At 40.9% G+C, this 26939-nt stretch overlaps 1 protein-coding gene across 2 annotated transcripts; it reads right to left on the bottom strand.

The window, feature by feature from the left end:
- Positions 1–1445: 1445 nt before the first annotated feature.
- On the bottom strand, positions 1446–25070 carry map3k15 (mitogen-activated protein kinase kinase kinase 15). 2 transcript variants are annotated; one of them, XM_071484669.1, is made up of 30 exons: positions 24209–25070; positions 21725–21864; positions 21334–21357; positions 20872–20949; positions 19481–19674; positions 19157–19325; positions 18954–19060; positions 18247–18417; positions 18055–18167; positions 17624–17783; positions 17066–17216; positions 16863–16970; positions 16217–16266; positions 15922–16017; positions 15707–15794; positions 15448–15581; positions 14963–15090; positions 13838–13968; positions 13441–13546; positions 11723–11880; positions 11361–11544; positions 10405–10582; positions 9586–9760; positions 8147–8332; positions 7581–7686; positions 7121–7361; positions 4223–4335; positions 4032–4138; positions 3823–3899; positions 1446–3029 (listed from the first exon to the last, which is right to left on the bottom strand). In XM_071484669.1, exons 1-30 carry the CDS (start codon positions 24513–24515, stop codon positions 2936–2938), a joined length of 4074 nt encoding a protein of 1357 aa, XP_071340770.1. In that variant the 5' UTR covers positions 24516–25070; the 3' UTR covers positions 1446–2935. The 2 variants fall into 2 exon arrangements, with proteins under 2 accessions (XP_071340770.1, XP_071340771.1); XM_071484670.1 differs by lacking the exon at positions 20872–20949 and having other exon boundaries at positions 24209–25068.
- Positions 25071–26939: the final 1869 nt, after the last annotated feature.

Consider the following 26939-nt stretch of genomic DNA (forward strand, 5'->3'; position numbering starts at 1 on the left):
TTTATTGCAAAATGGGTCCGTTTAAGTCTTTTTGCACTTTGTGGGGTTTCAATCTGGTTCTCTATGACTAACTTATCAAACAATGGCCATTCTCTCATAGACAAACACAACTTTTGATACAGGTTCTTTCCAAGATGTGAGGTGGGGTGAGGATATGATATAGCTACAGGAAAGACAAATTCCTATTATTATATTAGTATTAACTTGGTTTCCTGCAACAAAGTTCACATGTCTGGAATTCCCTTCTCCCTGCAGTGGATGTTAAAACCTAAAAGCAACATGTTAACTGTCCTCAACAGAACAGCAAAGGAAAAGTGCTTACATTTTTTACTTTTTCCTTCCTTGTTCCATTGCTATGAAAAAAAAAAAAACTTGTTTGGTTGGTAAATGTTGTGTACTTGGCATAATTGCTGCTTTCACTGCCAACTAGACCTAGCGGTGGCCAAGTTTCTGGGTGAGGCTTTAACGTTATGGGATCACAACTGACACAATGCTGACTGTGCTGAAAAATAACTTTGTGGTTTAGCTTGTTGATGAGGATTGTTTTATTATGTAATCCACTGAACTTTAATCCAGGGACAGAAAATCTAACATGTCATAGAAAAAGAATGAATCCTATTTTGGTGATTTGGTGATCACTTGTATTTTGGGTTTACTGCTAATTAGCATTTGTTACCATGAAAATGTGCTAAACTATGACCTTGAGTCTATCTGCTAAGCATTAGCATGTTTGCACTGTCAATTTTTGAGCATTTGGCATAGCCTACATCCTCACACAGCCATTAGACTCTTAGTCTTATTATAAGTAATTTTGCAATGCCTGGGGCACCACATCCACTGATAAAAAACATCTCAGCGATGAATGTTCAACTTCAGCAGCACAGAAAACAAATATATCTTCATTGATAGATACCCCTAGAGATAGGTTTTTTTGTTATTTGGGTGAATTGACCTTTTAAAAAGAAACTAATGCAAAAGCTTACTTTCCCTTTCCCTTCAAAAACCAATATGAAGTCACAATACTGGAACGTGATATTTGAAGGCTTACTGTCCCAGATAAGGATACCAGATAATACCATTCTGGACTCAGTAGTTTGTTCTGAACAGGTAGTTTACTAAGATCTATGGCAATTAAATCTGTTGCACTGAGGAAGGAAGTGAAGGTTTGAGGTTGTGCTGTAGACAGGTAGGCAAACAGGTTTCAGGTAGGTAACAGGCTAGCAGATGAAGGAAATAATGACTCAGACACTCAGTTATGTAGGTTCTATAAATAATCTGGCAAGGAACAGGAGACAGACAAGTCTACATATGCACGTATTTGCAAACATGCTGCAGGTGTACGTTAAGACATGGAAAAAGTGTCTTCACCAAGTGAAAGCATCATTTTTAATTTTGTCATCAATTATCCTTAACGCTGCCCACATGAATACCTCAGTGACAGAGGACAACGTTATTTTTCAGGTTTATTGAAGCAACCAGGAAATAGACAAGCACATACATACATATCATAGTTGGAATGGAAAAAAAAGAACAACAACATTTAAATACAGGTTCACATGGAGGAGAAAATAACAGCTACTTCAATGAGAAAGTAAAGGAAATTTTACACAACTAATAAATAACATGCGTACAAATATAAAAGCAGCGATGGGCTGTCAGTCATGATGTGTGCATGTTTCAATAAAAGATCTCAGTGTGGCTACATTATTTTCACTTTACAAAATTTAAGGCATTAGGCTTTAGCTGACACAGAGAGTATGTGCATTAGCTTGTCTATCCACGTTTGCACAGTTTTGGAAAAATTATCCAGTAAATGAGGAAAGTTTTCAACCTGAAACTAGAATAGTTTGAGGCATTTGTCTTGTTTTGTAATGAGTTCACAGTTTGGATGAAAAACAAGGTGGCAGATACAAAAGGGAGCTAAATCACACTAAAGGTCATGGAGATCATACTGGTGGGTTTAAAATCAATTTGATGCTTTACATTATGGATAGAGAATTGGTCATATGGTGCACAGTTTGCTTTTTGACACAAGTTGTGATCAGCTCAGAGGGGCAAGTTTTTTAGGGCAGGAAAAAAAAACATTAAACCATTCATAGAAATTTGTCAAATTACTTCTGCAACATAGCCAGAATGTTTAGAGCACTTCTGAAAAGTGAGGAGGATGTTCTAATATGTGCAAATCCAGGTTCATACTCATGGTCATGTGAAAGATGGATAGATTTTTTTACGCTTTGTTTTGTGTGTGAAACACATATTTACCTCTTCAATCCTATAAAAATCTGTAATATTAAGAGGAGAGAAGAAGAAAAAAATCTAAGAATTTTCAGCTGAAGTACTCCTAGCTTCTGTCCACATTAAAGCCATAACGTGAATGCAGGGTCACAGGTAGACATTGCTTCATTTTAAGGGCTCACAAGCCAAAAGGTTTGCAGACCACTGGTTCCATACAGTATGGAAGTGCATTGATGTTACAGGAGAGTTTGAAAAGTTTTTAATGGACTTTTTAAAATGCTTTGTGCAGCTGTGAAAACCTGTCTTCCTCTCTGCAATGAATCAAGCCACCCTTCAAATCTACAGCTGGTATTTCCTGCTTAAAAGAACTGGGGGATTCCTTGTTTGCTAAGATGCATTTTTCTTAGAAAGTCCTCAAACACAAGCTCATATTGTGGCGCAAATACACATTCAAGTGCACATAGAGATACATAAAGTAGTGCCTGCACTAAAGCGCTTTGGTCTGGTAAAGTCTGACTCTGTATGGAGATGCACAGACGAGCAAAGGCTCAGTCCATCCTGTGCATACGATGCAGAGACAACAACAGGAAAAGGCACAGTGGAGAAAGAGAGGGCAGAGGGCTGGCCATGCAGGGCTGGTAGTGTGTGTAGATGTGTGTGTTTCTGCAGGGTCCTCCAGGGCTGTAGTCTACGTGTCCCATCATGCATCGTCTTCCGAGCGTCCGTCGCTCGTCAGTCTCTCTCGCTCTCGGTGCCGCTGGATAGCTCGCCAGATGCGGCAGAGGACTCCACCCCTGAGGGGGAGAGATGGATCATTTGATGTAGGGTGATATGAAATTTTTGTGTGGGTAGAAGAAAAAAAGAACCTGTTGCCATCTCACCTTAGAGAAAAACAACATCATTTATTCTTGGAGGCTAAATTTAACTCATTTTGTCTTGTTGTTTATACTTTGAAAGACTTCATCAGGAAGTGAATCTGAGTATCGAACACCGCTTGTCCTCAAAGGTGAGTATGAGACAGTGGGAGGAATTGAAATTTATAAAAAAAAAGAGGAGCTGATAAAATGCTTCACGCTTTGCCACAGATGCAAAGGTATAGATAACACAGAACCTTCCTGATAGCACAACGAAATGTAAACAAGTACCAAAAAAAACCACACAGTGTTTTTCTTTTCAATATCTGTCATGCGTTTTTAAACATTTTACCTGCATTGCTTGTAGAGTTAACAGCTTCTTCCCTTGACACCTTGGAGACTATGAGTTGTTGACAGTGTCTTTTAGATGTTTTACAGCTCTGCAAGAAAAATCTGCAAGGTGCGCTAAAGTAAGAAGCTCCCTGAAGCACCTGCTGAGTTTACAGTGAGACAGCCTGAAACCACATAGGCCTGGAGAGACCATAGAGTTGAACTTTTCCAAAATGTCTATGTAATAATTTATGGCACCTTAGAGAAGCCGAAGCAATCAGAAAACCTAACTTCTGTATATACTGTGTGTGTAATTCTGACTCCATTGATGTTTAAGTGGCTTGATTCGATGTTCCTTCCTGTCACTTTGTGACAGGATACACAGATATGAAAGGGTTGTTACCGTAGACGTAGACAGCGGAGGTCATCTTTGCTGACTTCATTGAGGATGTCGGTCAGTGTGTATTCCTCCAGCACAAACTAGGATACACAGAGAAACCAGTGTAAGCCTTCAGTTTACAATCACACACTTTACACTGTGTGTATGTGGTGCTGCTCAGAGGCAGAAGAGGACGCTGTGGACAGATGTTCACAAGCCAACAGACACTCAACCTTGTCTATGGTATCAGCATCCGCCCCCTGGTCCTTCAGCCAATCGGTGAGCTTCTTGTCCGGCTCGTGGTCCGCTGGGATTTGGAAGATGGAGGGAGGTGAAATGTCTAAAAAAAAAAAATTAATTTAGAGAAATTAAAAAAAAAACAAAAAAACAATCAATCAATCAGTTGGTTAATAGGTGTGTTTACCTGGCGGTCTGTGTCTGACTCTAACCAGCTCCAGGTCATGTGTCCTCTGCTGCAGCGTGGCCTTCAGGACCTGCTGGTACTCCTTCTCCTTTTGCAGCAGCTCCTCTAGCAGCCTACAGGGCCCACCACAGCGGCAGTGAACATCTGTTATAGTACAGTCAGCACTACATCTCACAGACATGCAGCACAGAGGGCTGGGATGGGTAGCATAGATACATTAGCTGTATGGTCTAACAAGAAAGCTGTCAAATAGAAACTGTTATTCAGGCATCTGCAGCAATTGTACTATTCTGGGTAACTTAAGGTATAAGAGGCTTGCAGGGGAAACAAACATCTTCCAAATCTAGACACACTTTGTCAAACAAACTAATTGGTTCGTCCAACACCTTTTGGAAAAGTTAAAAACACATCTAACATGTAGATGGAAAAGCTTTCAGGGGTTTCATGCTGAAGGTGATGTGGTGGTTTAAAACTGCAGAAACTGTAGCTTAAAGTCTCTGTTACTGGTAAGAAATGTAGATAATGCAGATACATACAGCATAAGGCAAAGGAATGCAGATAAATATAAAACATACAAATATCCGCAAATATGACTGAAACCTGGAAATATCAGCATTATGTTGCCATACAGAACAGATCAAGTCAGGACCCACATTCTGAACTAAATACTCCTCTGAGTGACAGTTTTTTTTCCTTAGTGAGGAACCAATTTTTAATACTGACAAGAAACCACTTCACCACACATACAGCGATCGAAAGTCTCTAATTACTCCCATTCAGTATCACTTTCCAAGGTACTTAACATCTTTTATAAACCTCAGGGCTCCTTTACAATAAAAACATAACCAACTAGAACATCTGCATTGTTGCGTCTTAACAGCAGAGCTGCCATCAACACTGTTAATCCCCACTTTTCAAATCCAAAGTGTCAACAAAGTGTAATCCGAATCTTTCCATGTATTAAAACAGATGCTAAGATAACAAAACCATCTGCTGCTCTTTATTTTTACTTTGCTGGTTTGCATTGAGAGGTGACGAGAGAGCTGCCACCGACACTGTAACTGACAGGTGTGACTCAATTTTAAAACATGGTCAAAAAAGTGCAAATGTATGAAACTTCTTATCTGTTACTTTCACCAATGAATGAGCTTGAATATAGCTTTAACTCTGGTGCCACTGGATAGTCAGAGTGAGACACGTGCCGGGAGCCAGGAAGTATGTGAACACAAAATAACAAAGAATGAAGTGCTTGCTGAGATCTGCAGAAAGGAGAGACGGCAAGGCAGGAAGTATCAGATAAAAAAAGATCACCTGATCTTGGTACTTGATGTAGAATTAATGGATCTCCAAAGTTACTGCAATTCATCCTGAGAGGAACATGAGTGACGTGTAACAAACTTTATCTAAATCCAAAAGCACAAATGTCAACCTCATGGCTACAAATTAAGTGTAAATCCAAAGAGAAATCAGGTTCCAACCAACAGAAAGCAAAGTCCTTAAAAATATGAAAGATTTTGTGAAATGTCGTAAATGCAGCTTTTACAAAAAAAGGGTGAAATCCATTTACTCTGGGCCTTTAAAGCCACTGAAGTCATCTTTTTGTTCACCTCTAATGGACCCAGGGAAGACCTCAGTGCAGCTGTTTGTTGGGCCCGTTTCAAACTTGGAGAATGTCTCAGTTACTCTACCGTCACTTGTCTTCTTAATTTTTGTGGTTTCTGTTCTGAAACAAGTAGTTTTTTTTTCTTTTATTGGAAGCAATCATTTAGTACATGTATGTGTTCACTTTAAGTGCCGCTGATGAGACAGATCTTGCTCATATATTATTTTAACATACAGAGATTGGCTTTGAGGTATTTTGCCTTAGGTTCTCTCAGATGACAGTGTCTCTGAATGTTGTCATGGTTTTTTCCTGACTACTTTTGTGTGTTGTCTTATCTTTAACTCAGACATAAGTACTAACACTATCTGTATCATTTTTTCCTTCAGACATGGAATAAAACATTTTCGCAATGACTTGTCCAAATGACCTTTTCTTTGGGCAGGATGTTTCCTTTCAACAAGCCTTCCTTGTTGTTCCATTTCTATTGTTCCATTGGATAAACATCTATAAGCTTTTGTATTGCACTGTATTATTATATGTTTTTTTTTATGCTGCCAGATATCTCCTAAAAAAAAGATAATTTTACTTAATTGAGACTTTTACCTGGTTATAAAGTGTAGAAATAAAGAATAAATTCTGTTTTTCAGGTTTCTAATTACTAATGACAACATTTAGGTATTATATTAGTGGTTTGACATGGAAAGTGATATGATTAACCTGTTTGTCACTTGTCATTTACTGCTCTGGCCAAGCTCTGTGTCATCATCACCCTGTGGGTTCCAGAAACAACCATCTATTACACATAGCCCTGAGGCTACTGCATTCGTGCCATGGTTGTGTGTACGTGTGTGCAAGCTTGCAGGTTTGGGTGTGTGTGTTTACATTTAGGTGCACATTCTTTCCATTGCTTTCACTTCCTGTCACAGACATGTGTGCAGTGAGTTTACCTGGGGCGATTTTTCCATGTGTGTGAGTGTGTCTCTGGGAAAGTATGTGTTGAAATTTTTGAATGACACTCCTTCAACCGCAACAAAGGAAAACTAGAATTACCACCTCGCAGGTGTGTGTCTCCTTAAGTGTGTTTTGTCACAATTAGCTTACGAATTCTTGAGTTGAAATGTGTTTGGTGAAGTCACAGTGACCTTTGACCTTTGACCACCAAATACTAATCAGTTCATCCTTGAGTCTAAGTGGACATTTGTGCCAGATGTAATGAAAGTCCCTCCAGACGTCCCTGATATGTTACGTTCACAAGAATGGGACAGAATGGTGATCAAATGTGTGTGCTTGTGCACCTGTTCGTCTCCTGTTTGAGCCGTCCCAGCTGAGCCCCCAGCTGATGATGTGAGCGCTGATGCTCCTGGGAGTGGGCGGAGTTTAGCGTGCTGACCCCAGAGTGGGTGGGGTCAGCCGTTGTTCCTGAGTCGTCGGTGTGAGGAGCCAGAACGGGTCCGAACTCTGCTTCCTCCTCATCCACCTCGTCTTCTTTCTCTGCTCCCTCGCACTCTGATGCCGGGCCAAAGTGGGTCTGTAGCTCTGTCGGTTGAGTCAAAGGTCAAGGGTTGAGGTCTCGACAGATTACTGTGAATTGATTTTAACTGCAAAGTTTTAATACTGAGCAGAAATCTCTAATCTGACTATTTAGCCTTGAAGTCTAGTTTGAACGTGCAGATGAAGGACAGTAATTTCTACGATCCAAAACTTTGCATGTGTCCATGAGATGGCGAGAGAAGCTCACACAGTCTGGGCACCCACCTGGTATCAGGATGGTGATGGCTGCCTGCACTGCTCTGCGGATGATGTTATCCATGGCAAACATCCAGTGGGGTTTAATGTGATGATTCCTCAGGACCTTGTTCACCTGAGAACGCCACACATGAACAGACAAGGGCCTGATGTTTAGACCTATAATTAACTACAGACCTGAGATTACGCGCTCATTAAAGTTCTGACACATCTGGATAAGTGAAATCAGCTCCTGTGTATGTAATATTATGTAAATCATGATTTAGATGAGAATATACATAATTTTGGGGCATTTTTGCTCAGAAATCATTGATTTGATAGAGTTAAATCTGATATTTTTTTCCTAACACCAAATATTATACTTGACAGTCAACATGAACATGACTGTGGCCCCAGTGTGCCATTTCTGCACTGTGCAGCCTTTTTGTAATGTGCCATCATTAATTAAAAAGGCCAAATCCCCTGTATAACAGTAATTCTGCTTGTGTATACTGGACTGTGTCAGCTTGTATGTTAATTTCCAGCTGTGAGTGCAGTGTGTGTGTGTGTGTGTGTGTGTGTGTGTGTTTGCTGACCGAGTCCTGGAAGCCAAAGAGCACCAACTGGATCTGGTTGATGGAGGTGGAGTCGAAGTCCAGGTCCAGCTTGAGCTTGGAGATGGTGGCCGCCATGACGCGCCGCTCTGGGGAATGGATGAAGTCTCGAAGGATGCAGATGATCTGCTTGATGTGGTCGACAGACAGCTGGAGCTCCTCACTGCCCTGTACACACATATACACACACACACACATACTTTAACAAGGCGCTGATTTAGACTCACTGGGTCTGTAAATACCACTATTACAATGTAAAGTCTGTTAGTGATAAAGATTTAGGCCAGATATATGTAACTGAATAGTTTGGGCACCTCAAAGTTACATGGTATTGATTTCAAACTATAAACTTAAACACAGTATAGATCAACATGAGATAAGCTCTCAGGTGTAACTAATACTAATGCCACAAATTTAGAGTCTCTTCAGTACAAATTTGCTGTTGAGGCTCTTTTTATTTTGTTTGACCTTTGCGCCCCCTAGTGGTAGCATCAGGAAATACACCGCAGTTTCAGGCTCATTTCCTAACATGAGAAAACCCTGTAATTGGAATTTTTACAGTCAACATCACAAGTAGAGCGCTACGACTTAGCAATCCCACCTGAACTGATGTCTAAATGTAATAATGTGAACCTGCAGAAACTGCACACATGAACATGGCACACATTTACCTAAACCTGAGCCTCATGCAATTCACCTGATTGTTTATTTTACACATTTCTGTGTTCCACAGAGGTGGTCAGGGTGTAGCAGGACGATGGCATACATTTTTATGACTTCATGACTCTCTCAGGAGGAAGAGAGAAGCATTTTGGATTTTTCAAATTAAAGGTTTATTTCCAGGGGGCATGAATAAGGACATCTCAATTTACGAGTTGTTCTACTGTTTATGATTTTTATACTGTTACATAGCTTAACTGTATGGATTTACAGTGATTTGAAGGCATTTATGTGCATTTATGTATTTATATGATGACTTTTGTATGATGTCGTTTCTCTGTTGCATCTCGTTTTCTTTTACATATATATATACTTTATAAAGTTTACTTTAACCATCACTGCAATTTTAACATTCACTGTAAAAATAGCTGCTCAGCAAGAGAATTTTCCTACTTCTTTGAGATTTTGTTGTATGTCTGGTACAATGAAGGTTTTCTATTTCTATTTCTAATTCTTTCATCCCTTCATTCTTCCAAGTCCCAGGCTGGCCTCGTGGGAAAATGAATACCCCTGGGAGTCACCAGTAACTGGAATTTTCAAATCCTTTGTACAAGATGAAGACAGATATATTTACTTACATAAGAGAATTTATTCATTTATTTCTAAGGAATCTGGCCCTTGGTATGAATGGATCATATCATTTTAAGGAATCACATCAGCGTTTCTCCCTCTCTCACAAACACACACTGACACACACACACCTGGATGTGGTTCTCCTTGAGGTTGGAGATGACCTTTTCTTGGTCGTCGTTGAGGACCTTGTACAGAATAGCCCGTCTCTCGCTGTCCTTCTTCAGCAGGAACAGGCCGCTGTCCCTGTCCTCGGGGGAGGGAGGGGCACTGCGGTCCTCTGACACCGAGCCCTCATCTGGCACACTGCAACACACGCGCGCACACACGCGCAGAGTGATCTCACGGCAATATAAAACAACAGAATGAGTACACCAATGATTTACAACAGCGTGACGTTTATTTACAGATACAAGCCTCTCCTGGCTACTGTGTGTGCCCAGGAAAGTGCAGAGGCAGCATGAGTCAGCGCCGCAAGCCGTGCACGTATGTGCGCACACAGATGTGTGCGTGTGTGCTCAGTCGCCAGTGACCTCATAAAATGATCAGACCTAATTATACCAGTGTTGTAAAGGGCAGCGGGGCACACTGAGCACAATAAGGCCACCTGCCAGCCAAACACACACACACACACACACACACACACACACACACACACATACACTCATATGCAGATGGACGCATATTCATTCACATCTTTTCACATCATCTGTACTGTGCCAGCAGGATTTTGTCTGCAGTAACACGTAGTTTTAACATTGTAAGACTAATTCAGTGTTGTTGCATTCAGAATAATCAGTGCTTTTACATTATTTTGCAGCTGAGACAAATGAGAGCTGAGATATTTAAAAATTCTGAGCCCCACTTCCTAAGTTTGGATCTCAAGGTCCTGTAAATCTGACCCAGCTCAGCTGAATTAACTCACTAACTGCACTGACACAAACACACACCTCAGGTAGTTGGAGTTGGGGGGTTTGAGCAGGTTCTCGGACCCAGAGCTTTTCTTCTTCTGGAAGAAAACGTCGTGTTTGGAGTCACAGTCTGGACTCACAGAGCCGTGTTCACTGCTGCTGCTCCCAGTGGCCTCACACTGCAATTGCACCGGCAGGGAAACACTGTGGATGTAGTCTGCAAAACACACACACATACAGAAAACATTCTTAAACAGCTGAAGACTCAAATTTACAGAATGCTTTTTGAGGAAATGAAACCACATCACAGCCTGTGTTACATTGTATTCTAGTCTTGCAAATTTTGTTTCATCTTTAATCAAACTATTCATTTTGGGTTACATGCTCTTTATTCACTTCTGATATGCATGACCTGTGTCGTGTAAAATTAATGTGTACATTGGAATTTTCCCTCATAATTTCTTCTGATGTTAGTGGAGGTTTTCCTCATTTAAGGCAAAACAGGGAGCCTCCACTTTAAAATGCTGTGGGAAAAGAAACATGCTAAATTTTTACATTTACATTACTCATTTGCCAGATTCTTTTATCCAAAGCTACTTACAAGTGAGGGACATCACTGAAGCTTCAGTGCGGCAGGGAGACTTGGCGTACGTACTAAGCACTGCATCTATTTAAAAAGCATTAGTGATCTGAATTTGATTTGGGCTGCCAGTGGAGCTCAGTGGATAGCAGAGTGACATATGCCCTTTTGGGCTGATTGGAGACCAGATGAGCTGCTGGATTCTGGACCATCTGCAAGATTTCACTCTGCACAGAGGGGTTTTGCAGTAGTCAGGGTGAGAGATAACCATGGCCATAACCCAGAGCTTGGTGGTGTGGATCATTACAGATTACAGCAGAAAGTGATGCCAAGAGCCTTGAGTGACCAATATGGCACCTTCATGCTACTTCATTATGGGAGAATGCTGTGTACATCTCAGTGTATGTTTGCTAACCTGATGGTTTGAAGGCGATCTTGCTCTTCTTGCCCTTGGTGTTGTGGCGCACAAAAGTGTCTCTGAGCAGGTCTGAGGCGATGGCTCTCTTGTGAGGGTCGGGCTCAAAGCAGCGCAGGATGAACGACTTGGCCTCCAGTGACAAAGACTCAGGGATCTCCGGGTGGATCTTGAACATACCCACCTGTAACACACAGCCACAGAGATGCACAAACCTGAAAACAGTCACACAAAATACTCATAGTCAGGACATTTGTTTAGGGATTTGCTGATAGGAACATTGGAAATCCTACATGTGCTCCCCTTCGCTCCAGTGTTTCTAACAAAGCTTCAAATAGTGAACATCTTATAACAATACCAACCTTAAACATGGCTGCCTGTGGTTCCCCCAACTCATGAAAGGGGGGTTTCCCTGTGGCCATTTCTATGATGGTGCATCCCAGCGACCAGATGTCAGCCGGGGCCCCGTACCCTCGAGGGCCCTTATCAATGATTTCTGGCGCCATGTACTGCAGAGTCCCTGCAGACAGAGAGCTAGATAATAACCTGGGACAACTACTCCCAACAGATAAAGAGAGGCAGTTCAGTGTCAACAAATCTTTGCTGACCTCCCTCCAAAAAGACACGAAGTGAAACCGGTGTGTGTGTGCATGCTCTGCCTTTAAAGCCAGACCCTGAACGCACAGTTTGCATTTGAAATCCAGATCACGTCTGCGCCTACTTCATATTGAAGCAGGGAAGAAAAATTGAATTTCTGCCGCAAAATTGATAGCTCATTTTGTTTTTGACTGAAAAAGACGGAAAAATTAGATTAGAGTTACTTACATCTTCAAAGGTGAGATGCTCATTATTTTTTTCTTTTATCTGCGAGTATTTTGTGTTTAATTCTGAGCAGATTTGGCATTTGTGCTCTGCTCTAAATGCTGATGGAAACAGAGAAAAACAGAGAGAGCTATAAAAAGAGTCAGAGGAGAGAGGGAGAGAGAGGGGGAAGCAGCAGAGGAGACAGATAAGGACACACACACACACACGCACACACACACACCTGCTAATGAAAGGTAAACACCTTTCTGCCTCTGCTTGATTAACTAATCTAATTACACACCTCTCTGGCTGCTGGAGGAGGCCAGATGGCTGATGAATGTGCATGTTTCCATAGAGGCTGATAGTGGCTCTTGACATTTTGAGGGTCATTTGATATTTACAGTCATAGTCTGAACTGCAGCATTTCTATGACTCCATTTATGCAGCCCAGACTGAATTACTGACCGTTTATGTATGAAAGCACTTTGTCGACCTACGACTTGTGTGCAGTTTCCTTATCTGTGAGTCAGTTTATCCACTTTGATTAAAACAGCTGCATGTGGTTATATATGGCGTACTTTTGTGATTATTTAGTTGTCGTTTTTATGTTAGAAAAAGGACAAAGGTATATCATTTTAATGTGTTGTAAAACCACAGATTCATCAGCTTCCAGTTCTCAAGTAGAAAACATTTCCATTGAGTTTTTATGCAAATTTTCAATTTGTGCATTAAAAAAAAAAAAAAGTGGAAATGCTAAAACTTTTGAAATATCTACAAATATTGCAAATGAGTTTTTATGCCTGGCTGAGGTGGAGAGGTTCACATATCGACAAAAGAAAAACTGGACTAAGGAGCAATAGAAACAAACCTGAGGAACAAATTATTATGTAAATGAAACATGACTTAAATGTCCACCAAACAAACAAAAGATATTAGCATACAAAAACAGATCTGCGTAGAACAAGGAATTTGCAGCTGTTTATCTTGACAAACCAACTTCTAATATTTACGAAACTGTAGGTAGATTTTCTTGAAATTCAGTTAAAACTTGCAGCATTTGGATGGAAACCTAGCTGTTACATTGTATGTCCCTGGAGGTCCACAGATATACCATCATTCATGAAACCCTTTTATCTGATTCAATGAACCCCTTGTTGAAGTTAATTTTTTTATTTTAATCTGTAGTTTGGGGATTTAGGGACATAATGGTAACATTTTTTTTTTTTTTGTACAACATTTGAATTTACTGCAGAAAGAATCAGCTTAATCAAGTTACCAGTGAATGTTTCTGTACAGGGGTTCACTCCTGCCAAACGCTTAGAGGTACCAAAGTCTGAGATCTTCAAGACACCACTGTAGGTGTTCACCAAGACATTATCACCCTGTTGGAGAGCGAGACAGACAGAGACAGGGTTTATATACAGGGATTCATTCACATAAAACTGTTTCTTTTACTCTGAAGAAACTTTATTTATTATCTGTAATAATACCAAAATGTTGTTAATTCATCTGCACTGCAGTGGACTAAAAATAGCCAACACACATCTGCTTGTGTGTATAATGCTGAAATATCATAACTGACCTCAGAAGAGTAGAAGCCGAGTCAAAGACAGTTTGACAAGCACACTCTGAATATAGCGAGTCACCAGTTAGTCACACATTATTCCTTGTACCTTGATGTCTCGGTGGACGATCTGGTTCTCGTGCAGGTACCTGAGCCCCTCCAGGATCTGTCTGGTGTAGAAGATTATCGTCGCCTCTTTCAGTGGACCCCACTTAGACCGCAGCAATGCAGACAGGCTTCCTGGAGAGAGGAGAGAAGGAGTGTCCAAAACCTATCATGAAATGGGAAGATGACCAAGCAGTTAGAGAGACCGCCCGGTAACCGAGAGGTCACAAGCATCGATCTCTGAAATAGACAGAACTGTGCTTTTAGTTGTTCCAGATTCGCTTCACGAGCAAGAATATCTTCCTACCTGCCCACCTGGTATTCTGTGACACACCAGAGAAAATAATCAGCAAATAGATGGAGAATCACTGATTTATTGTGGTATTTTCATGTCCCTCTTTTGAGGCTCATACAAATGCCTTATGTTGCATTAATTTACTGTATTGCCAACAGTATATGGACACACTGTCTGGAGCTGTTTCTCATGGGTTGTGTTCAGGTTCTTAGTTCCAATTTAAGGTTGTCTGTTAAGTCTTTCCACTTCGTCGTGCTCATCAAGCAGTGCTTGTTAGCCTTTTAGCCTGTGGATATTACTCCTGATTCCTGCTGCACCTCTTGTTTCATTATTTATCTTTATGTAGCCCGCTGCTTAATATTCATGGAGGATAATGAAGCATATTGTTTAGTTTGTATATTGTAAGTGTTTCACTCTATACTTGAAATACAGTACTCATTTGGAGCACATTTAGAGGTCCACTGATAAACCTCCACAGTAACAGCAGGTTAGAAGAAGACTGCATATAGTTTTTTTTTCTTTGTAAATATTTTATGAGGAAGCAAATACATTTATACTCATCATGATTAACACTGAATGTAAACAAAAGTTTGTTTGCAAAAAAACTTCATAGGGCACCTTTAAGGGAAATCTTAATGTTACAGTATATAGTAACACATTTTAAACAACAGGCCATAAACTGTGATATGCTGTTTCTGAGTGAAAAGCCTTTTTGTTTCATATGGATTTCCAAGTATTAAAAAACAAAACATCCATACTCTTGTCTATCCTACCACAGTACTTGTACTACACAGTATCTATTCCACCATCTCTTTCTGTGTCGTACAAACGCACCTCCAGGCACTTGCTCCATGAAGATCTTGATGTAGCCGTTCTCGGAAACAGAGCCCAAGTACTGAACAATGTTCCTGTGCTTTAGGTACTTGTGAAGGGCGATCTCCTCATGAAGGGGCTGAGAGTACCTGATTCACAGAAACACAAAGAGACAGAGAATTTCTTTTTTTTTTTTTTATCCAACTCTCTGTTGCAAGAATTTTGTGAAATAAGACATTTATTAACACACAGGATGTGACATTATCCAGCCCTTCTCCCATAATATAATATATATAATTTGGTGTTAAGTTACTTTTAAGCTGCAAAACAAAATTACGAATTAACAACTTTATGTGTTAAGAACAGGAATTGTGTGACCTCCGTGACAAGAAAACTAATGGGGGAAATACATTTTTTTATGTTGAAAGGAGTTGAAATGGGTCTGCTTTAAAAAAAACAAAACAAAAAAGGCTTCATCACCTTTCTACACAGCTACAAACGCCTACCTGCTGTCTCTCTCAGGGATCTCTTTGATGGCGATTCGGACCTGGTTGCTGAGGTCTCTCCCAGCATACACCACTCCATAGGTTCCTCGGCCCAACACCACCCTGTCTCCAGTCTCATTGGTGTCATATTCATACTGTACCACACAAAGGTAAGGAAAAAGTAATTATAAACTGGAACTATAAAGACAGATATTTACTGTAAAATGTAATGTTCTGGCTTTATCTATGCCAACACACACAGTCTACAAACAACCCTGACCTCCAGTGTATCTGCATCTCCTTCCCCTTCCAGCTCCACAGCATTTCCTGTACCATCAGATATCATCTCTTTCACCATGGAGCAGAACCTGAAGCACGTATATACACACAACCAGACATTATAATTATCTTTAGTTCATGTGCTGCAGCGTATGAACGCAAACACGGACAAACACACACACCTACACAGACACATCTAGAGGTGTGTGTCCTCACCGACCGCACTGCTCCTCAGTGGAGAAGTAGATCTGGAAGTCATCGGAGTTATCGTGGACGTAGAGGAAGCAGCAACGCTCGTCAAACTTACTGATGCTACGCACAGGAAAGTTGGAGTAGACCAAAGCTTAGATATCTCATCTCATCACAATTTAAAAACATAACTATGTCATCTTGTTAAATTACATATTTAATTTTAATGTAATCTCATACGTCCAATTAAAGGTTTTTACTGTGCATGTACAGCCTGTTTCACAAGTGTTTTGGCTGCATAATATTCAACTGGTTTTCATACCTAATGCCTTTTATGGACATGGCATTGAAGTTCCACTCATGGATCCCTTTCTGTAATTAAAGAGAATAAAGTCTTTAATTTTCACACTGTTCACACAGGTCACATTTTCTCAGAATGGTCACATATTCAACCAGGATTAAAGCATTAAGCATTAAAAGAAAATGCAAATTAATCAGCATTTCTGCTCATAATTGTTATGCAAATATGTTGATGTTGATAACCAGAGATAAACAGCTGATGGCGCTAATTCCCCGGTCAGGTGCAGTCAGAATTGAAACATTGGAAAACCACGCAGAACAGTGATGGAAAAAAAGCATTTCTGTTTGTTTGAGGTATTAATGTGAGTTTCATCTGCCGCTATGTTTTGTCTCTTCAGTGGAAGCTTGAGTGACGTTTAAGTCATGTGCTTCATGTACGCTGTATTTTATTTGCTAATTCTGATTCCATTGCACTTTGTTGCATATCTTATATCAGTTTACCAACCCTCAGACAAGTGAGATTTTTTTCCCTTTGCAATGCTTCAAGTTTATGCATAATTTACAATGCACATAAAAACAGGTCGATGGAAACGCACTAATTGTCAATGCAATGAACTGCTGTGGTAAAGGCAAAGAGGGTTAAGCGGACAAGAGGGTGATATTCTTACCGTCTCAGCAGGAGACACATGCCAAATAGAGACGTTCTTCTCTTCTGCTTCATTGTTAATAGACACATAGGAGGGCTGGTAAACCTTTGTCGGCTCCAGAATCAACACCTGTAACGGAAAGACAGAAACAAATGTTTAGCACGTGCCACTGAATACTGTATCTGATGGTGCATATCTAATTGAGTGTCTATGTGTGTTTGTACTGGAAAGCGCAGTCGATTGGTGGTGCGCTGTGTGGCCTCCACAATGATGTCCATCCAGAAGTTGAGTCTCTCCCGCTGAGGAGAATGCTCCACCGTCTGCTTCTTAAACCTCTGGATCAGCTGCAGGTTCTGCACCACCGACCGCAAATACCTGGAGGAAAAACACACAGAGGGAGAAGACAATTAAACACTCTCCATAAAGACTTAATTATTGGTTAATGAAAAAGAAAATTACTGATACTTTATAGCTAAGTTATTAACTATTCATAAGAATAAATTTTGGTTAAATAATTTCACCACTTCTTTCTAGAAAATGGGTTGAACATGGTCCAAAAACCCTTTTATTAACATATAAACATTTACAGCTGCATGCTTGATGACCCATGATCATTGCCTAATGGATTACCATTTATCAAGTGCATTATTACGAAACTGAAAGGATACATTTTTTTAAACAACCACGCAATCCAGAATTTGTTTTTATTATCATTACCTTCTAACTAACCTATAAAGTATTAACATATCATTCATTAACCGATGATAAAGCCATATCTTTACCAGAGAGGCGGCTTCAGTTTGAAGAGCTTCTCAGCAGCTTGAGTAGCTTTGGGGATGTCGTTAGCTAGCATGCTAACGGTGAAGAACTGGCCCACGTCCCAGTAGTTATTCATTTTTTCCAGGGAACCTTTGCGCCCCAGCAGGCTGTTCAACCTCACACCTAAGACATGAGATTATCCATAGGCAGAGTGTGGGAAAAATGCATTCGCTAAAACTACTTTTCATAGTTTTGATGCTAATAACTGTTTCAGTTCCAGCATTTAAATCACTTCTAAAACTGAACCCAAAACATGAACGACAAATGAAGCAGATGGAGTAAACAATGGGCCTTTGAAAGTAACTGACATGTCGGAAAATGCACGATGGTGGTACCACACTCTGGCTTGAGTGCACTGCGAGCAGAAGTCAAAGTAGTACCAGTGACCTCTCACCTATTTTCCTCAGTTCAATTGAGCTCTCAAACTGTTGGCCAGCAACTATGAGCAGGACCGCCAGATTGATGCCAGAGTAGAGAGTGGGCTGCAGCTCAAAACCCTTCCTGTACCTGAAGGTGGAGGGCGACACATAAATGAATATGCAGGAGAAAACCGCAGCAAAGAAGCATTGCTGTACTGTGCTCTTACCACTGTATAGCATTGTCTCTGTTTTTAGTGTCTTTGCAGTCTGAGTCCAGGAAGATGTCCTTGTATATCCGTCCACAGAGACAGAACATGTCCGGTGCCGGGTGTTCACATGACTGTAACACCTGTAGCATCACTCTCAGAGCCTGCTCCCTGTCACCAGGACTGTTTCTCCTGTACACATTTAAAGATGGTCTCAGGTCCTTCAGCAATTACTCTTGTAGATCTACTACAAAGGCTACAAGGATGGAAAAATGTGTACCACTTTGTTTATATTTTCTCCACCATGAAAAATTATCTTTATAACAACAATTTGGTTTCATTAAAATTAGCATTTTTTTACTACAGAGAGGAAAAGGAACTGTAAATTTTATTTTTAGCATTTGCTGGTTAGCTGTGACTATTTCCCCAGCTAGTTTCTAATGGATTTAGTTCTCTCCTGTTTTAGTTTGCTGTTTAGTTGTCTGTGTTTGTGATGATTTTACATGCAGTTTTTACTGTTTATTTAATGTCATCTAAGAAGATTTTTAAGATTTCTGCACCGGTCCAAACCACTGCAGAGACTATGCTCAAAGTAATGATCCTGACTCAGAAAACAAATATCAGTGGAAACGGAATGAAAGCCTGAATGCAAAATGAAATGAAGAAAAAGTAGTGATGACTTTCGTATTCGAAACAAACAGGAGAAAGAGAGAGTTTGAATCCAGTACCTGTTGAGAGCGAAGGCGTAGTGGAACTGGATCATGGGCTGGGTCGCCAGATCACAGGTGGGCAGCATTTCCAGGGTTTGCACCAGCTTCACCATAGCATCATAGTCCTGGTGGTCAGATAGAGGAAAATTATGTCATGATTTTCATCACTGTTCCTATTCATGCTGGAGTTTCTTGAAATTTACACCATGTTGCGTTCGTACCTGTATGTCTCTGTAGGAAAACAGCAGGTTCATGACAATATCCTGCGTGAGGACCTCTGTGTTGTCGATTCGAAGTTTGATGCGGGACAGCTCCTTGGCCAGCTCCTCGCCCTGATATTTCTCCCTGGCCTTTCTGATGTCGTTCAGCAGGGTGTCCTTAAAGGAGGCGCTGCAGAGGACACACAGTGAGATGACATTCACAGTCGTGCTGTTGATATCATGATGGGAACTTTTTCTAATGCATGCAAGCTAATGATGCAAGTTGGGCCCAAGCTACCTTACTAAATTTGACTTCCTTACTGTTTACTTGTGCATGACTCTCACCAGGATGTGACGTGGATGTCCTTCAACAGGCTGGTGAAGCGGTCGGTCAGGGGAACACAGAGCGGCCCCAGCAGGTTGTCCCAGCTGGGCTGCATGTACTCACTGGCCCTGCGCTGGGCGTCACTCTCACAGCACATATACTCATGGTTAGGAGTCACAATATAGGGGATGAAATAGTAGTTACCACTGGATGCCTGGAAGGAGAAAGGGAGGGGAGGTTTAGTTTTAGTTTTTAGTCTCAGGTCTCTGTTTGAATAGCGGAGCTGCTTTCAAATGCATAGTGTAATATAATTAGAGCTATATATAGCTTAATATCAGATGAACACACATGCTGGATACTGATGCCAGGTGTAAAAGGAGTCCAAGACAAGAAAAAGAAGGGGTGGGGTTGGTGGGGATTAGAGAGTGATTAATGAGGAGGATCAGTACACCACTGAGATTATTTGGTGGCATCGTGACTTGACGACATCAGCAAAGCTTAACTCGAGTGATAAGACTCACTTGGCTGTTGAAATATCCAGCAAAGCACAAACTAATGCACATAAATACACTCTGCAACTCTTGTTTTTGTTCCTCTCACTTATACAATCTCTTATCCGCCACTTGCTCTGTTTTGTTGATCTGCCTTCAACTCTTCTTCCACTTCTTTTAAACTGGCTAATTGAAAGTGTTTGTGGTCATTCTGCGGTTTATTCTTTATGATCATAAATCCTCCACCTGCCCAGCTGTTACAAGTAAGTGATAACTGACAGGAGGGTGAGGGAGCTGCGAATCAACCACAATAAAACCATTAGCTAAGTAACTAAGAACATGTACATGACGCAAAAGTCCAAAATCATCAATTCTTTCATAAGATTGGCTTCCTGTTTTACAGATTGTTTAAAATTAATTAAGCCTCAAACGGGATAATCCAATCCAGCCCAGTCTGATCCAATGATAATCCACCATTTGCACAAGAAAATTTATGGTTGGCTCAACAGTTACTTACAATATTTGCAATATTTTTCTCATAAATTCTAAATTATGTTTCTCCATTCACCACAAATTATAACTCATGGTGACTTTTATTGCCATGAAATAAAAAAATTAAAAAACACTACACATCAGCGTCACTTTGAAGTAGAGGGTGAGCAGCTCATTCTGACTTAGTAGAAGTTTTATTGTCTCATCTAAGAGAAGGTCGAACCTGTTTGATGAGTGTCCATCACGCCCCCAAACTCATTTTATCCCTCTGTGGCTTTGTGAGTAGAACATTGTTAGGGGATTTAATTTGTTATTCACACAACATCCCATGGGGGCGGCCAGTGTTTTCAGCCCCTCCTCCATGTTTGTTATTATTATTAGTCTTTGACAAAATCTCCCAGCATGCTTTGGTGCAGCATGGTACGTACTTTATTGCACAATCCAGAGCCTCTGTACTCTGGAGGCAACTGAACCCAGGGAAAACCTAATGCTGGAGGACGAGCGGCCTACTCCACACACACACACACACACACACACACACACACACACACACAGGAACACACCATACATACATTAAAAATCTGTTGCTATGAAGAGTAGCCATTAATAACACAGTAGTATATTTCAGGAGCCTGCTACACATCTTTTAGCGTGTGTGCGTATGTGTGTGTGTGTGTGTGTGTGTGTGAGTGTGTGTATATATATGTGTATATGTGTGTGTGAGTGTGTTTGTGTGTGTGTGTGTGTTTGTGTGTGCCAGAGAGAGAGAGAGTCAGAGAAAGCATGTAGATATGCACATGTCACAAATATCATTCCACAAATAGCACAAGACTGTGTCATGAGACAAATCACAATGAAACACACACACACACACACACACAGAAACTTACTGTGTTTTTCTGCACCACCATGTCCTGTAAGGAGATAAAACGAAAAGCATGTCAGACTGGATCTGGATATGTGCATATGTGCATTCTTGAGTTGCACTGCCACACAACTACTTGAAACAGCTGTTTCCCCCCTGGCAGCACAGTGCAGGACTGACTGTACTGCACACACACACACACTGACCAATACACACACACACACACACACACACACACACACACACACACACACACACACACACACACACACACACACACACATACACACTTACACTAGTCTGTAAATAACTGAGTGGACGACTTTGTTCTAAGAAGGTGCAAAGGAATGGCATCCACGAACTGATTACACCAACAGAAGATGTGTATGTGTGTGTGTGGGTGTATATGTGTGTACCTTCAGTGACTGGGCAGTGTCGGGGTCAGTGTCATGATATAAGATGACGTTGTTGGCCATGTCGAAGCTCTCCCTCACGCCAAGGTGATAAAACAAGGAGGGCTGCCGAAACACATCGCTCATATCCACAACTGCGATGTCTAGAAGGAGGAAGATCAGGAAGATGATGATGACAATAACAGGTCTCAATGGTTACATTTTGACAGAAACACAATCCACTTCTTCAAATAAGTGGATCGCCTTGTGTTTTTTACTGCCCTTGAGCAAAACATTGACCTCTGAACTCTGAATTTACTTCAATTTGACATCACTATGATATCTGGTGATTGTGTTTGGGGTCATGTTTGGGGTCAGTTACAGCCCATAATTCCCTGTCCCCCAATTCAAATAGAGGAAATAGGCAGTCATTTGGGGATGTAGGAGGGGTAGTGCTTCATAAAAACATCAAACACAGAGAATTTATAAATATCTACTGTATTTAATCATGTTTCACAGCAACGACTGACTGAGACCCCAAACAATACAAAAGTAACACATCATTTTCTTAGACACATAATAAATTCAGAATCACCTTTATAAACAATTCTCATAAAATTAGTAAAAGTCCTAAAGTGTTTAGGTGATAAAACAATAAAACAACATTCAGTGTTTTTTGAGATAATGAGGAAACAGGGTCTTAAGGGAACATTAAGCTCACGCAGGTCAAAACAACAAAAAGAAACTTGAAACTGTTGCTGTTGAGACATTTGGTGGCGCTAGAGGAAACGTCGTCAGAATTCAACATCTGGGAACCATGAATCTCTGCACAAACTTTTGTCCCAGTCCATTTAGACAATGTTGAGATGTTTCAGCAGATATGGGAAAACTTTGACCCGCTGGTGGCACTGGGTGAAAAGGCTGAGGATCACCAGAGTAATTAGGATTCATCTTCTGGGCACCATGAATGTCTGCACAAAATTTTATGGCAATCCATCTGATAGTTGTTGAGATATTTCTCTGCAAACCACAAATGTTTATCTCATGACGGTGCTAGAGGAAAAATTTGGGGATCACCAGAGTCACTGAGATTAATCATCTGAGGACCATGTGTGAAAAATTCTATTACGATCCATCTATTAGTTGTTGGGATATTTCAGTCATGAGCAAAGCGGTGGACCTACGGACTGAGACTGCCACATGGAGCCAACATGTCTGACAAAAATGCAGATTTAAGATAAGCAGTCTAGCAGTCAGACTGTACTGTATTGTGCTATTGTATATACACTTACATAGGGATCATTTCACAGCAGACTTTCCGACATGCCCTGGCAGGAAAACCACAGGTTGAATTCACAACATCAACAATTACTTTAGTCAACTCACAGTACCAGTTCCCAACCCTGCATTGTGAAAATAGGCTCTGTGTCATAACAACACCTGTGTTTTACCTGCTCTGACAAGTTGAAAGACTGCCATGAGAAAGATTTTCACTTTTCATCCTATCCACTGAAGTTGAACCCAACCAGTGTGACTCTTTCTGCAAGCACAGCCATCTGGCTTAACATTGGTTCAGTTAAAGCTTCTATCTGCCTCTGTGGCATCTTCAGCTGCGGTCTGGACAACATCATAGCCCAGCAATGAAAAACCTTTGAGAGGAGCTCCTGTTTCACTGCTCCAATTAGACCAAGAGCAATAAAAGGTGTCAGCTTCTAAGGATGAAGACAGAATGATGAATCATGCGCCTGCAAAGTAGCTGGTTGATCTTAATATTTAATCTGATTCAGTACAGATTTTTTGGTCATATGGGGTCACATTATTAGTTGTGGCGGTCTATTAGGTAGTCATTTCCTGAATGGAAACAGATCTCATTAGTGAATCAGCAAATAAATGGTAAATAATAGGCCACAAGAAGAGTCAGATATCATCAGTTAGATATAATTATTTATAAAGAATGAACATTAATGACCATAAGAGGACAGATGTCATCATTACATGATAATGACAATGTTAATTTACTGTAAGAAGAATAAAAGAGAGCACAGTAAGAGATACAATTATAGGATAATATAATAAAATGTCAACACAAATTAATATAAATTGTGCATGACTGCGCATTTAGGCAGGTATGTACTCGTAGTGTGTGAGGTGTGATGATGTGTGTGCAAGCTCATGCTTGCTACAGGCTCTCTCTGGTGACTGCATAGGTTTTAAGTTTGTGGTTAAAGGTAAATATCCTCAATATAATAATTACAAAACAGACATATTGTGCATGTAAGAATCTTCCCAAATTGAGTTTGGTGATTTACTGGTTAAAAGACATTTAGGCTGCACACAGTTGGTGTATCCATTGTTTCAACAGCATTTTAGTTCCTGTTTCACCATGTTAGTTGCCCAGATGCTGTTGAAACGACTTGTAACTTTGCCAACAAGTTTAGTGCAGCCCAGAAAACTGTCTCTTTACTTGCAAACAACCAAAACTATGCTGTTTCTTTGACACAAACACACCTGCATCGTAGAAACTGTCCAGCACCGACGTTTCTCCAAAGTCCAGTCTTCCGAAGGTGACGGTGGTGAGCAGGGCGCTCTCTGCGTCGCAGGCTCTCTGCAGACACTGCAGCGCTCCGGACTCCGGGCTGCTGGCCATCACCGACTTCAGCCCGTCGTTCAGGACGTACACGACCCGCAGGGAGCGCTGCTTGAAGGGCGGACTGGGGCTGGACACCTCGCCCCTCTCCCGGTCCCTGTCCACACTCAACCCGGCGGAGTGCTCCCCTCCCATGTCGGCGACCTGCGCGCTTTGGCCGGTTTCCATAGCGAGAACCTGGGGAGTGTTTGCGCTTTACCTCCTTCCTTCTCCGGTTTCTTTCCACCTCTCCCTCCCGTGAACTCCTTTGGTCTGTCTCGACTCCTCCGTGTTGACCTCCTGCCGCTCACTTGTTGCGCACCTGTCGCTGGAGCGGAGCGCGTCTGAGTTTGTCGCCCCGCATCCCCGCCTCATTAACTCACATCAGGTGCAGATTATCTCGCACCAAGAAGCCCCCCCCACCAGACTGGATCCGACTAGATCCCCGAATGAGAGGAGGAGATTTGGAGAGAGGGAGGAGAGAGAGACATTTCTCTTAAACTGGGCTCTCTGGTTTGAAATGCGCTATCCCACGAGTGTTGATGTTGCAGGATACAATCAGGTCCGTGCACAGTCTGAAATGTTATCGCCGTGTCTCTGGTTGTCTAAATATAAAACAGTGTGTCCTTCTGGTGCCCTCACAGCAGCCAAGTTATTCTCAGTTATGTCTTCCAGACAGCAAATAAATTCAGCAGAGGGATGATATTTCCTTTTTTCCTCATCAGTTATCCAGAATCGAGTTTCACTTTCTGTGACGATGGCAGCGCTTCAGCTTTTCCCCCTGATCTCCGTGGCCCTTTTTAAAGATGTATTTTTGAAAATATACATAATAAATGTCAGATAGACAAATAAAATGGAGTAAAGGGGGCATGCTGCATTTTACACACTGCCCACCAGCATTAAATTAATCCTGCATGGCCCCTGGGAGAACCCTTGGGATGTGCCAGTGTGGAACTGGATGAACTGCCAGGGACCATTTATAACACTCTGACAGGGGGGGACATAGGCTACCGGTCCATGTGTTTCCAAAGTGGGGTCAGAATTCATTCACCACAGTAATAACAGGGTTTTAAGGTTTCTTAATATAACCAAATTGCCTCTATTTTTATGTTGGTCTTGTTAGTAAGTATAATATTTACACTAATTATCTCATTTTATTGATCTTAACACCATAATTACTTCTCTAATTATGAAAGGTGAGGATGAAAATAATATTATTGGATGTTTTGCAAGTAAATGTGTTCAACAAAGGTTGAATCGATGTTGAGTTGACTATGGACATCAGCAGCAACAACAGCAGCGTTATGCTAGATCAACTGCAACAGACTTCTGTGATGGGGGGTGAAAGTGTCTTCAGTAAAGAGACACCAGGACGTGCTACAACTTCTACCTCAGGATCTCCAGTTGTTGGCTGCTGTAAAACTCAATTCAGGATTTATTATGAAAATCCAACATCCCAGACAAATATAATCTTAACCTTTATGGATTTGCTACCATGTTTCCTTATACCTGCAGTAACTGATTTTTTTTTTTTTTTTTTTTTTCTGGTCAGTTGGGGGCAGCAGAAACACCATAAAATACAAACTGGATGTGTGGGGTTTACATAAGTGATAATTTAGGAGTATCTAATGTAAGTTCCATTATGGGAAATGTAGGATACATTGTTTTTGGATATTAACCAACACTAGGGCCTAAAATCTTGCGCTTTGTTGCATTTGAGATTTTTTCATAAAAAAAAAATCTGTCTCATGTAAATTCCCAAACTTTATACAAGTGCAATACAAAACCACTGAAGTACCCCTTTAAAGGATTTATTATGTCCGAGTTTGGCCTCCTGTTATCTTACCTCCTCTGTCCTCGCTGGTTCTACTTTTTCACTGTTACAACATATTCAGAAGGGTCAACATGTTCCTTATGCTTGTTGACACATTTCTGCATCATGATTAGCTTATGAGGTTCTGTATCTTTACAGAATGAGGCTCCTGGGCATAATGGTATTTTATGGTGCTATAAAAATGTAAAATATCTTACAATTATGTTTTAAAACAGATTTTTTCATTAACAAACTGTTACACATCTCAAAACTACTGTGTACTGCAATAGTAAAGCTGGTTGAAATGATGTCATAATCAGGGGTTTTTATCTGTTTTTTTTCCCCAGTTACATGCTGTTGCATTAATGCAGTGGTTTAAGTTGCCGATAAGACTGAATCAGGACTTTCACTTCTTCTTTTGTTCACTCAGACTGACAGTACATCCAGTTTGTCCTCTCTCATACACATGTACAATGCTCTATAACAGTCATTTACGCAGGAGCACCAATTGCATGAATAAACAGCGTAAAGAGCAACAGATGCAACAGAGCAAATGCTCCTATAAACAGTATGTACTGTGTATAAACACACACATTTTACCAGCACAAAATTGAAACACGTGTGTCTTTTTTTTCCTGTTACATCTAAAGAACGCTGTTGCATTATTTCTGCAGTGGTTTAAGCAGCCGTTAAGACTGAATCAGGACTTTCACTTCTCCTTTTGTCCATGCAGGCCTTCAGTGACTTGAGAGTACATCTACCTTCCATCTGTCACACACATACACAGTGCTCTATAGCGG

This window comes from Trachinotus anak, unplaced genomic scaffold (assembly GCF_046630095.1).
Source record: "Trachinotus anak isolate AG129_WGS33_773 ecotype Australia unplaced genomic scaffold, CSIRO_AGI_Tana_v1 ptg000009l, whole genome shotgun sequence".
Lineage (NCBI taxonomy): Eukaryota > Metazoa > Chordata > Actinopteri > Carangiformes > Carangidae > Trachinotus > Trachinotus anak.